The sequence below is a fragment of the Asparagus officinalis genome, chromosome 5, assembly GCF_001876935.1.
Source record: "Asparagus officinalis chromosome 5, Aspof.V1, whole genome shotgun sequence".
NCBI lineage: Eukaryota > Viridiplantae > Streptophyta > Magnoliopsida > Asparagales > Asparagaceae > Asparagus > Asparagus officinalis.
In genome coordinates, this window is record NC_033798.1 from 6,068,897 (window position 1) to 6,083,056 (window position 14,160).

At 37.2% G+C, this 14,160-nt stretch overlaps 2 protein-coding genes across 2 annotated transcripts in view; both read right to left on the reverse strand.

The window, feature by feature from the left end:
• LOC109842877 (pumilio homolog 2-like) overlaps positions 1–6,908 on the reverse strand; it is a gene marked incomplete at its 5' end in the record, with an annotated part of 7,402 nt that extends 494 nt beyond the window's left edge. Inside the window, 7 exons of the mRNA XM_020411784.1 lie at positions 1,593–1,767; positions 2,470–2,664; positions 3,076–3,186; positions 3,278–3,490; positions 4,467–4,574; positions 4,673–4,814; positions 5,545–6,908. Coding sequence (XP_020267373.1) covers positions 1,593–1,767; positions 2,470–2,664; positions 3,076–3,186; positions 3,278–3,490; positions 4,467–4,574; positions 4,673–4,814; positions 5,545–6,908 — 2,308 coding nt within the window. The remainder of the gene's footprint in view (positions 1–1,592; positions 1,768–2,469; positions 2,665–3,075; positions 3,187–3,277; positions 3,491–4,466; positions 4,575–4,672; positions 4,815–5,544) is intronic.
• Positions 9,871–10,680, reverse strand: LOC109841453 (pumilio homolog 3-like). The gene has a single exon (XM_020410421.1). The coding sequence runs from the start codon at positions 10,438–10,440 to the stop codon at positions 9,871–9,873; it is 570 nt and encodes a 189-aa protein (XP_020266010.1). The 5' UTR covers positions 10,441–10,680.

Sequence of the window (14,160 nt, forward strand, 5' to 3'; positions counted from 1 at the left end):
TTCAAATGTCAGGGTAAGTTGACGTCATCAAGATGATGAAAAATGTAATCTACTTCTCAATAAGTATTGCAGATAATTAACCCTCATTTATACCTTTGATAGCACTTATCACTCTTCATCTTGTTTATTAGCACTTATCATCCCTCAACTCACAAGGACATGGGGTTTATCTGCAACCTATCATTCTCAAAGTAGCAACCCTAGGGGTGATAAGTGCTAATGAACGAGTTGAGGGGCGAAGCGGTGAAAAATGGCACTGAAGGTATAAATGATGGTGGTTAAAGCAATTAACCCTAATAAAGCGGAGGAGAAAGGCACATTCGGATTGAAAATCAATCTAGATCAGCAAATACTGCCTCTATGCAGGTAATGGAAGCCTTAAGTAGATTTTTACTTAACAGCTAGAATAACAGGTATATCAAGAAAGTAGTTTCAAATAACAAGGTAATTTCTTATTGATGTCATTAGGCTGGTTAAAAATGCAATATATGAGGTACTAAATAGGGTAAATTGCTCATAACCCTCCTCATTTATACCTTCACTGGCACATACCATCCTTCAACTTGTTTATTAGCACTAAACATCCCTCAACTCGTGGGGACTGCAATTCATAACTCTCAAAATATCAATTCTAAGGATAGCAAGTGCTAAAAACGAGTTGAGGGGAAAATCGGTGAAAATGACAATGAAGGAATAGAAGAGGATCGTTATTGGTTATTATCCTAATAGATATGAAGGGAAAACAGTATTCAGATTGAAAATCAACCTAGCTCAACCGATAGTGCCTTATGCAGGCAATGGAAACCTAATGTAGATTGTTGCTTAAAAGAGCGAGAATAACAAGCAGATCAAGAAGAAAACCTGTCTAAACACAAGGGAATTTTATTACTTGGAGTCGTTAGGCTGGTGAAAACATGCAATCTGCTTCATATAAATAGGACAAATTGCAGATGAAACCACTCATTTACAGCCCATGTTGTTGGAGCTTGTGGTGTCTGATTGGACCGTGCAAGTTGACCCCGCACTCCAAACCCCCCACCTCACCACCACCCCTGATTTATATGTTACGTAGAAGGGTCGCGCGCGCACACACATATAGACTAGGGCTACAGGGTACATGTAGAATTATAGATTAACCCTTCTACGTAACATATAAATCGAGGTGTGTGTGTGTGTGTGTATGGGCACTCTCTCTTGTAATTGTAACTTTATCAGAATGAAAGAAATACTAGTGCGGCCGTGGATCGTGGGCAAATTGCCGAGCCGCAAAAAAAATCTGTCTTTTGTGATTGCTTTTGCTGTATTTCTTGTTTAATCACTCGCTTGTAGGAATTTATATACCTAAAACGTATCACCTTTCAAGTCGTTTATTAGCGCTTATCACCCCTCAACTCAGGGGAAATGGGGGGTTATCTGCAATTTAACATTTTCAAATACCAACCCCAGCAGTGTAAATTCTAATAAACAAGTTGAGTGATAAACAAGTGATAAATGCTACTAAAGGTATAAGACGAGTGAGGTCAACTATGCAACATACCTCAATCACTATGAAGGAACAAAAAATCAATCAGTAGTGAAAAAGAGAATCATACCTCCGGCAGCAACAAGTTTCTCTACCCGTGCAACTATATGCTTCCCATAAGTGTATTTCTTCAGTGCGTTGAGATGAACCTTTACTCGCGAGAGGATCAATTCCCTTTGCTGATCGTCGCAGGTTTCCAAAACTTTCTGTACAACATAATTAGCAAACTGATCTTTCATCATAGCCTGCATAAACATAGAGGGAAAACATTTTGATCAGGAGGTACTAGCACGAGTTTCATCCTAAAGCCTTCACTTGATTACAGGGTTCTTGACTTATTAGATTCCTAGCCTTGGTTAGTTCTATATTAGACAGTCAAATATTCATATTTCTGAATTAGACCCTCCAATATTCATATTTTGTTCAAGTCTTATTTAAAACAACTTAGATTTGAGGGTTTTACTTAAAACAACGTAATAGATTCGAGGGACTTATTTAAAAAATACTTAATAGGGTGGGGATATTATTTAAAACAAATTAATAGATTTGGGGTTCCTAATTTAGAAACGTGACGATTTGGGGTTTAATATAGAAGTAAAAGATTTGCTAGGTCAGATTATACTACTACTATCCTTCATAAACTACAGTTCAGGGAAGTTTGCTAGGTCAGATTTCATTTATACTTGCAGGAATCTAATAGTTGGGTGATTAGAAACTTTTTTCCCCTTTCTTTTAAGACCGGTTGCCATTAACTTTATGCACAAAAACCATCTACTACCAGGAAATAATATTGTTACTAAATCCAGACCATTGTGAGCGAACATGCATACAAATACGTTCCCTATAAATCTAAAGAACAATATTACATACTCTAAGAATAGAGGATGACGCAGAATTAATTATAAAAAATACTGCAGAAGATGAAATTTGAGCAGAATAAATCATACCTGAAGGGGCTCATTTTCATCAGTTGTCCCAAGCATCTCATTTACCAGAATCTGACGTTCAACTGGACCACCAAAGGTCAAGCACTTCTCAACAACATTTGAAGCAAACTTCTGTTGACTCATTTGAACTATCTGTCCGGCTAATTTAGTGATAATAGCAGTTCGCTCGTGAGGCTTTCCATGCTCCAGCACATGCTGTTTCATTGTAAGCATTGTCATAAAATGCCCAAGACATGCAGTGTCAAGAAATGATAATGCATGAATTTACATTCTATATCAAACTATTAGTATGTAATGCAGTTAGCAGGCTGAGTCAAAATGATCCCCACCTAGCTATTATTTAACTAGTAAACATTGGCAAGTTTCCATGGGTAATATAGAAGACATGGAAATCAACAGATGGAAGTCAAAATGCTCCAGCACATGCTGTTTATAGAAGAAGATACTTCTGCATAGTATGTAGTGCAGTTAGAAAGCTGAGTCAAAATGATCCCCACCTAGCTATTATTTAACTCGTAAACATTGGCAAGTTTCCATGGGTAATATAGAAGACATGGAAATCAACAGATGGAAAGAGAGTTTGAAACCTTCCAACATGATACAAACCTGAACAACATAGTTTCCATACTGGTCTTGTGCCAGCATGCAGACACTCCGCAAAATCTCATCCATCATGATCTGCTGAGTTTTAGGGTCATCACAATGCTCCAATACTCTCTGTATTGATCAGATATTTACAGAGTCAATTAAATTCACATTAGGATACATATATGCCTGAAGAAAAGTTCATTTACTAAATGATTCAAACCTGTATGACACGACAACCATATGGATGGGTAGATAGTGTCACAACTTGATCATAGAAGGATGAGACAATAAATTGAATTGCATCCTGCGGGATACACTCAATGCATTTCTGAATAACATGATTCCCATTTTGATCACGAACACAGCGCATTATATGACCATCAAGCTCTGCAACCATTTTAGTCTGCTGATCCAAATCAACAACTTCTATCGCCTGCACCATCAACGATCACATGTATTACTGCAAAAGCTAATACAATGCCAAAGAAAAATGACGGATATAAATTATACCAGTATCACTCAAGCAAAAAATAAGTTGGAGAATGGAATTTTAGAGAGGGAAAAGGAGGGAAAATGGAATATAGCAGTATAGTAAAATATGGTTATGAGGATGATAGAGCACATCATATAATTCAATGACGCAAAGATCATATAATTCATTGACCCAAAGAAAGGACGCTGAGTGTTGCAGTAATGACAAGATGAATATTGCTTCTCAGAGGTTTTATTGACTGAATTAGTTGGCTAGTGAGATACATTCTCCTGCTTGTGGCATTAAGGCAACAAAAAGGAACTGTTAAATCACAGTAAAAAAAGAGTAAATGAGGACAGAAAATAAAAAACTCTGAAATAGTTCATAAAAATTTTCTGAGCAGAAGAAATCACTTTCGAACGATGTATGACACTGGAGCACCTAAATAAAATTGTGAAGCCTTCCACCCAAGTGTTCAAGGGAATAATGAATTAGATATTAAACCTGCAGAAAACTTGCAAATTTCTGCAAAGAAATTTCCCTCACTTTCTCACCCTCTAGCATTCTCCCCTCTCATCTACATGCATTTCCCTTTCTCTAATCCATCCATGATCTCATATAAAGCCATCATCCCAACCAATCAATCCTCTTATCTTCAAAACAATTAAACCCTTAGATCCACATAATTTTTAGCATTACCACCCTCTCTTCCCTCTCACCTCTCATTTTCCTCTCTAATGGGCCTTCCTCAAAAGCCAAAAATCTCCTATCATTTAATGTACATTCCTTTCCGAAAAATTTCCATACTTTAGATAAGAAAGGAAATGCATGACGCATATAGCTAATGCCTAATAGCTATAACCAAAAACATAGATGGACTCAAATTGTTCTCATAGTCAGTAAATTAAAATGTATCATATTATTGGGAAACAATTACCTTCTGGATCACTCGACAGCCATACATTTGAAGGCTGAGTGTCAATACATGTCCATTAAGCTGATCAGCCAATTCTCTTCTCTGAGCAGCAGATCCATGCTCAAAAAACTAAACGAATACAAGCAATCAGTTTTCGGAAATGAATAACACTCAAAAATTATAGCAAGCAAATCTTGATATCCCATTGCAAGATAGAACCACGATACCTTTTGAATCACATAATTCCCAAATACATCTGTCATCAAGGAAAATGCATGAGCTTTAATTTCATCGTAAACCATGTTTTTTTCTTCGGTCGTGGCAGTTTCAAGCTTTTGCTGTATGAATCGGCTTCCATACTGGTCGGCACTGGAAATTATACACACAAAACAATCTTAACTATACAACATAGCAAAATATAATATCTGCAAGCATATGCACAGGATTCAGGTTGTGCTAAGATTTACTGAAATAGTAACAAAAGGACAAGAAGTTTTTGGCATAACTCTCATGGTCGGCACTGGAAATTATACACACAAAACAATCTTAACTATACAACATAGCAAAATATAATATCTGCAAGCATATGCACAGGATTCAGGCTGCGCCTATAAAGTTTTTGGCATAACTCTCATGGGCATTGGTCAAAGAAGTACTTCCTAAAATCAGGCAAAATAATTTTATGCAGCGCTATATTGTGATCATTATACAAATGCCAGCTAATAAAATCCAAGATTGTGACTATTATATTATCTGTATGCTTAAACTTCCTCTCGTCGTTTTACCCCCATCAAACTCCAACACATTATACAAACATCAGTCCTTAATATGTTATGCATGTAACATACGTCATCGGTATGTGTATGTATGCTCAGGTAGATAGACAAAAGTCAACATCAGAATTTACGAGGGGCAGTCGTAAGGACTTCGAGTGGGAATAAGATGAGTTAAAAACAGAAAACAATATTGAAACATCAACCCTTAACACATCTATGAGACAATATGAATTAAAGGTAATAGCAACAGTCATTAAAAAAAAAGTGAGCTCAAAAATAAAAGCATTGAGATGCTAATGCCTGCATCTTTCATTCATTTGTACCTGAAGTCAACAACATGGCCTGAAATATCAGAGAGCTCATAACTTTTCGTCTTGTTGCTCTTGAATTCTTCCAGAAGCGAGGCTGCAAAGCCGTCACTCATATTGCCCCCAGCATCTGAATGCCAAGAACCCATGATGCCCCCTGCTAAGTTTCTCATGCCAGAAGGAAAGCGCATATTCCGCTCACCAAGCCTAAGAGGACTACCAGGTCCACCAGGGGAAGCAGGAAGACCAGGACTCGCCACAGGACTTCCATAATAACCATGATTTCCATAATAACCATGATTCAGACCACCAGATTTACCCAAAAAGGGCATGCCATACTGTTTTTGAGGTTGAAACAATGCTCCAAGGTACTGTTTCTGGATTGCCAGTAAATCTAGGTATGAATTGCCTGTTATAGGATCACTGAAATTGCCAGCAAGATATTGAGCATATAATGGATCGGAAAGGGGCATCTGAAGCGCTGCAGCTGCCATCCCCATTTTGTTGAGATTTTGTAGCTCGGCTGGTCCGTTCAAATTTTGTCCCAAAGAAAACCCTCCCAGTGCCCAAGAGTCCATACCAGGAGATGCTGTAGGGGATGCAGCTGCAACATTTTCAAAAAGAGGAAAGGTGCCCATTCCAATATGATTTCCCATCATTGAAGGTGATGCTGGATCCATTGAATATCCATTCAGTCCATAGCCTGAAAAATCTGCACCTACACTATTAATATTTTGACAATGAGCAGGGGAGCCACCTGGACTGCCAACAAATGATGCAGAATTCAGCCTCACAGTTGAATTGCCTGGATCCCTTAGCCCTCCAGAATTCCTCATTAATTGAGGATTACCTAGCATATTTCCAAGTGATTTTTCAGAAGCCCTCGAGAGCTTAACATGGTTTTGGCCACCTTGAACTCCAAAGAGAAAATTCTGGTGTTCTTCCATTTCCTTTTGGAGCTTTGATTGAGCAATAATGTCTTCATCTATGGGTCCAACATTTGACAAGCTCATTCCTGACAAAGCAGCTACCAGATCATCTGATTCCACTATACCTGACGAAGTCCTGTTGAAGGAGATGGAACCATTATTTTTTTGCTTGTCACTTTTGTTAACCCTCACACCCACAGGAGGAAGACAAGGACTAGGAGCCCTTGCCACTAGCTGTGGATCAGGAGTGTTACTTCTTGAAAGAGATGAGCCCAAAACGGATGCAAACGTTTGAGATGCAGATACAGTATTGCTACCAGGACGAAGGCTATCAACAAATCCATTCTCATTATGTAAAGCACCATTGTCAAATGTATTGCGGCTTGAGGGACGAGATGGATGACCCACAATGGGGTGCGAGTGATCCTGGTCATCCTGAAAGAAGCCATATTTCAAGAATTATTCACAAAGGAGAATAGTAATACTCATAACCAGTGAAGCTTCATTAAAAAAAGTTTGTTAAAAAGAACAAAAAAAATGACACGAACTTATGAATATGTCCAGTATCTTAGAACATTCCTGCACAAATTAACAGGAAAAGGAATAGATTGTGTACCCACTGTTATCGTATTAAGGGAAGTAATAAAAAGGGACCAGTGTAAAGGAAGTGGAAGTTGGAAACTAGAAATTTAAAATGGAAGTAAGAAAAAATATTCTGCAAGTGCCTCTACTCAATGTAGTAAAAACTCTTATTACGTATGCAACCCCGATACACAATATGCATGCAGAAATAAATCAAGTTAAGAATTCATCAACATTCATCTCCGCATTATGAAATATTGTTGTGTTTAGCTAAACTAAAGAAAGAAATATGGGAAGCGCCATGAAAGTTTTTGAGCTTCTCAAAAAAATTGATTCAGGAATCCTACCAATCAAGGCCACCCAATTCTTGCAACATGAATATGTCAATGTTGGCTCAAGCTGATGAAGAATACATATGACATGTGCGAATAAACAAAGGCACTATCCAGACGCAACAAATTAGAGGTCAACTGTCTAATATACCTATTTCAAAAACTGCCAGGATCTCCTTGTTTTAAGTACTTATTTTGTAAGAATCTTAAACTAAGCTTGCAAGATTGCCAAATAGAGATTTTAAGAAAATAATAGGGTTCGAGTAAATCATAAGCTTCATGTTTAACTTCATCTGAAGAAGAACAACTGCAGTACTTTGCAACTTAATCGGAACATCTATCCAACTTAACATGGGTATCATTGTGCACAAGACTAACAAGATCAAAAGGAATCGCCAAGTCCCGAGAAGAAATATTCCTCCTATCTTGTATTCTTGTGAGATCATTTGGTATATCATCTGATACATAACATAACAAGTGCCGTTTCTCAGAATATTGGTTACAATCTGGCCTGTTGTATTAGATAACTTGATGTCACACGACACATAATAGAACAAGTTTCTTTCATCAAAATATTATTTATGCCTTTGCCTATGCTATATTATGTTCTGGTCATGGCAATCATGCACATATTAATAAGCTACCTAAGTGCACAACAGAAGATGCAATCAGAACCCAGCATACAAAGAAAGGCATTTGGGTATCATATTCGATTAAAAATAGACACAAATGGGAAGATATTGAAGAAGAATACAAAGGAAGACATGCTCTTCGATCTAATTATTTAGAAGAAGGGAGAATGTTAATGAAATTAACTTTTAATATCAGATAGAGACATGGATCAAATGGGAAAAGGAAAGGAAGAAAAACTTATAGCAATTACTACTACCAAAAAAGGGAGTTGACTAGAGTATTCATTGTAACATTATGGATTAGAAATAGCAACAAAAGTTAAGAGTATCTGAGCATAGAAGATAAAGAAACTGCTAATCATATTGACTGGTTGGCGAAAAAATGCTGATAAAAATACAAGAAAAGGAAGCAAGTCATGCAATGACTGATGGTATGATTTAGACAATAATTCAAAATATATTCTGAATTAAAACTATTGATACTGCCTTTCACTTAACAACAACTAACTAAGACACCGCCTTCATATGAACTCCGAATATGTTGCTTGAAATAATTCTTTATAAAACATGGCAATGATAGCCTTCAATGACTGTGATCTCCAATAGCAGCCACAAGATCCTATAGCTCATATAACGTGTGTACAAGCATAACAGTTGTTATTGCTACATAACAGATGTTATAAGCTAAGACAGTTCAAGTTCCATATTGCTACATAGCAAATAAAACCACACACAAGTTCCATATCGTTTATACCAGAAAGCGACTATCGTCAACAAAACCAAACAAATAAACGAACGAATAGAACATTGAGAACAAGAAACTTCAGAAATTGTTCAAAAAAGGACCCAATTAGTACCTACTATCTGGAAAAACTCGTGGTCGAAATGATAAAAGATTGACAGCACACCATTGTATACTTCTTGCTAATTGTAAACTAAAAGAAGCACCGGTAGAAATCTCCCATGAGACCCCGTAGCTGTAAATAACCAATTAACTGGTAGAAAAGATTTTTTAAACACACTGGAAAGGCACATACAGGAATAGCCATGTCACCAGATAAACCAAGAAACAAAAAAACAATGAAAAGCAGCAATACGCACCAGCTTTTCCATACTTAATAAGGATGTATATAATAGTGAGTTCAATAATCAAGAAACCAAATGTGGAAAAATGGAATTCGGACATCACCACCATGTTTCTCATAACAACAAATCATAACAAGTGGGTTTGAGTATTATCCAACTCTACAAAAAACAGTTCACCAACAATTGCAGCAGCACAAACATGTATACGAGTACTCATAGTTCAGCAAGATTAAGCTCAAAGTAAATTTTTGCAGCATCATTAAACTCCTAGCAACATGAAACAATTTATAAAGGGCGTTTGCAGGCACGATGTGATTCAAAATACTTCCATTAGAAACAGTTCGCTAACTAATGCTGTAAAACAAAATTAGGAAATAGTAGAACCCTACGCAGTAAAACACCAACTAAGATCAATAACCTAAAAATTGAAAGATCAAATCTTTGCACCATAATATTCAAACCCGCTTGTTATGGCACGTTATTATGAGGAACAAAACTTCATTTTTCAAACCCACTTGTTATGCAACAGCTTTTTCATGCTCAACGTTACGATTTATATAGTAGTGAGTTCTACAATCCAGAAACCAAATGTGAGGGGGGAAGATGAAATTTTTTTCCTCGTAAACAACAGTATAACAAATGGGTTTGGGTATTATCCACAGCTCCACCGGAACCAGTTTACCAACAACTGCAACATAACAAACTATACCACAAAATCACACTCAGTGGAGTCGTAGAGATTAAAGTTGGAAGTAGAATTTAGAGATCAATAACCATTACTCAAAAGATCAAATCTTTGCAAAGCGACAACCCAATCAACCCATCGCCGTCCTTATCCAACCATCGTGTATCATTCTCCTCTTTCTTCGGATTAAACCCCGGCTGCATCGAAAACAGCGATCTACTCCCCTCTCCATTATCTGCTCTATTGTTACCACTATTGTTAGTAGCTTTCCTCCTATCTCCAATCCCTCCAACTTTTGAACTCCCAACTGCCTGAACCCTCTGAGCAAACCTCCAATCCTCCTTCGACATCACCGGAGGCGGCAATCTAGGGTTTAAGTTCACATTCGAGTAATAATACGAAAGATAAGCCGGATCAGATCGAAGCTCCTCTTCGTTCAAGAACCCATGTCCATCATCGACCCCCTCGATTGCGTTTAGGGATCCCTCGACAGTCGGAGGACAGGAACCGCTCCTATACATGTCAAGCTCTCGCTCTCGATCTCGATCGATCGATTCCTGCCTCCTCTGCTCTCGGAGAAGAAGCCCCAAGTCCTCGCCACTAAACCCTTCGCTTCTCACCCCCATTTCAGATAACAATTTGATCGAACCTCGATCAGTTACCATCCGAAAAATGGAAGCAACACCCTAAAAGCTAACCGAAAAAGCCCTAATTCTGAAGCTCAACAACCGATCACTCCCCAAACCGACAGCTCACACTAAAATTAGCCCAAAATCAAGAAAGGAGCAATCTTTTCATGACTGCCCCCACCAAAATCGACGATCGACGATCGATTCCGCCATTAGGGAGCTTGAAAAGTGAGTGCTGAGTAAAGAGAGGAGAAAAGGGAGGAGAGTGACCGAGACAGCGAGCGAACGATGATAAGCACAGCAATGGAGCGATCTCAGCCGTTGGCTCGACAAGTGGACGGATGAGATTGATCCAGGACGGAGATTTTGTCCTTGCAAGGAAACTTTAGGGTTTTATTGCATGATTCAGCGGTGGGTTTATTGCAAAGCAAAATGGCGGAAAGGGCGAATACAGTCGTTAATTGCGTTAAATCTGGGTCTGCTCTGCAAATATTAAGTTTGTTTGGGGTATTTCGCGATACTAACAAGCGAGGGAGTCGGGGAGTGGGCCAGGTGGCCGTTCGTGATATATAAAGAGGGATTTTTTTTATGCCACGTCAGCTGGGTGGATTCGCCCGCGCACAACGCACGTGCCGAGATTTTGCGGGGCAATGGGCTGGGCCCCAGTGTATCCATCAGGGGATTCGGCGAGCAAATACGAAATACCGGCGTAGCTACGGTGTTCTCTGCAGCGTATCGGAGGAAAGATACTCGTGAGATATTTCTTTACTTTTTATCATTGGTTTGTCATCACGTGGAGAGAAGTGAGACGTTGGATCCGGGATTGTATAATCCTTAGATGGAGGGCTGAGATTCCCTTGTGAAATAAAAAAGGATACGCCGGATGATACGAGCGCATGCGCTGATTCATAAATTATACGCTTTTATAAGTTTGTTGTTATAAACATTAATTTGATTAGTGCGTGTTTATAATTTACTATTTTCAGGGAAATCGTGTTATGTAAATACTTTTTCTAGTGCACTAAATATCATTAAATTCAAATATAATTTATCATATATATATATATATACACACACATTGGATATTAAAGCGGATTTGTAAAATATCAATTTAAAACCCGCTTCTCATACATCCCCTGATCTCTACAGGATTACGTCTAAACGAAGCACAAAAACATTTTTTTATGCGCGACAATCATGAGTATCCGGGAAAAAAAAATGCTTACGGTCTCACAAAACATGCCAGTTTGCTCGATGCCATTTTTGCTATTTTGCTACCATGAGAGAACGAGAGGATTAAAACCAATGATCCACAAACAAGGGAAACTCATATTTAAGTAGCTCTATGAAATATTGTATAACTGAAGAAGATAGTATAACATTCGTGTATCGTGAATCTAGACGAATATATCACTATTGTCTATCAGCGGTATAATAACTCTCATTTCCTTTATATAAATTCAAAAGAAAAGTCTGTATGGGAGGTTTTTTTTAAAGGATATGTCAAATTTAGGCTTTCATGACCCACATTTGCGAAGCAATGAAAAAAATGAGATGTCATAACTAACTAATGTTGGATACATTTCTTAACAAACAAAGCGGAGAGCAAGAGAGTACTTCGGTAGGATTCCATTATTATACTTTTTATATGGATAGCATTGTGATGGGCCAACTTCTGGTCTGGAATAAAGATATCAAATATTTCGCGTGATTTAGTCTATCTATATGATTATATCCCCCACCAATAACTAACCTATGTAAATTCATTTATAAATATTAGATTGCTTTCTTGCTTATGCACATTTGCAAACCCTGAATTTTCAGGAACTAGGTGTACCAAGATTATGCTACTTCTAGCAAATGTTGTGATTAAAGAGAAGCAGAATACAACAAAGCGTTCTACTATCAATCTTATATCAGTGCAATGAGTACAAACCGTTGGGGAGTAAGCAAGCTCAATCTAAAGTTAATGGGTCTCAAATAGAGTTTAAGAACCAATTATAATTTTATAATACAAAAGCTAAGCTTTTAGATTATCCTTATCTTATCTGATGTTCATTACTTGTTCTGAGCTATCAACCATGCATTTAACATACAATTATCACACAATCGTAGGTAGGGGTGTGCAACGGTCGGTTCGGTTCGGTTTTTACCAAAATTTGAACAACCAAACCGAACCGCCTATAATTCAAAACCGAACCGAAATGTTGCAAGTCGGTTCGGTACGGTTCGGTTCGGTTTGTTCGGTTCTAACTTCATCAAATTTCTTATCAAACAACAAACTATGTTAAAGAAAAAAAAGATATCAACAAAGTAGGAGATTATGAAGCATTAAACACTGATATAATGATATTGTTTTCAACCCATAATGATTCAGAAAATGAGTTTAGGGTTTGAGTCTTTGACTCTTTAGGGACGGGTCGAGTAGGGTTTGAGATCAGAATGGGTAGTATTGCACTATATTCGGTCGGTTCGGGTCGGTTCGGGTTGAAAAATTTTCAACCCGCCCCGACCCGCCCTACTCATAAAACCGATTTTTCCGGGTCGGTTCGGGTCGGTTCGATCGGTTTTTTCGGTTTGGACCGAACCATGCTCAGCCCTAATCGTAGGATCTTCCACTAGTGTTCACTTATTGGCTAACTAGACTCCATCAGTCATCAAGGCATCTGTGGTTATCTTGACAAAAAAAATTCCTATTAACTTTGTAAACTTTTAGAAATCGCCCTCCCTACAAGCGTGAACGACAATTTTCATTGGCAGAAAATAACTTCCTATTCTAATTTTACTCATTCATGTGGAATTTACGATTAATGTTGTTTATATGGATTTTAAACTCTTAAAGTTAAAAGGATTTTTTTAATTAACCCTTACATTTAAGGGGATTATTTGGATATTTTAAAAGTTGTGGAGAGTTATTCGATAATAGTTCAAAATCAAGAAAGGCTTTCAAATATGAGATCATTAGAGCAGCTCCAACGTGGGGCTCTATTTTGCATCCCAAACTTTGGCATATTCCTTAGAATATGCTAAAATAGAGTTATGTAACTCCAACCACACTTCTCTATTTCCAACTCCATTTCAATTTCTCTCAATTTTTTAATTCTTTTTCTTTTTTTAAAAATATATAATGTGATCATATATTTAAATAAAATTAATTTTCTTTAATGAATTGATAATAAGAAATAGAATTAATTTTCTTTAATTCTTGGAATTTTATATTTCAATTAATATTATTTAATATTACTCTCATTTTGAATATATAAAAATAAAAAAAATAAAAGTTATATAATATAAATAATATTAGTAATAATATTATTAAATGTATTAATATAAAATAGGCATTCGGATTAAATTAAACAGACATTCATATTACTAAACCCACGACTATTACATAGAAAGCAAAAACATGAATTGAAAATTACATGACAAATAGGAAAAACATAATACATGAAAAATACTAAAAGTCTGGAAAGTCAACTCCTCCGTGTCCACCTCCTCTGTAGTCAGGTATTCCGTATTGACTTCCTGCGTAGCTGTATTCAGGATTAATAATATCAGATGAGGAACCCCTAGTTATAATAATGCACAACATGATTATTGAGGATAAACATGATGAGCAAGAAGATATTGTCGTTTCTACTCCACCATCAATTTCAAATGTTGAAGACATAGGGATGAATGATGTCGAACGGTTCTGACAATTCCTGACCCGACATAAGAAATTCAAAGACAAAGAAGCACACTTCGCACTTCGAA

Bases quoted from the DNA above. Each gene is read 5' to 3' on its own strand.
- LOC109841453 (XM_020410421.1), bottom strand. From the start codon at position 10,440: ATGGTAACTGATCGAGGTTCGATCAAATTGTTATCTGAAATGGGGGTG.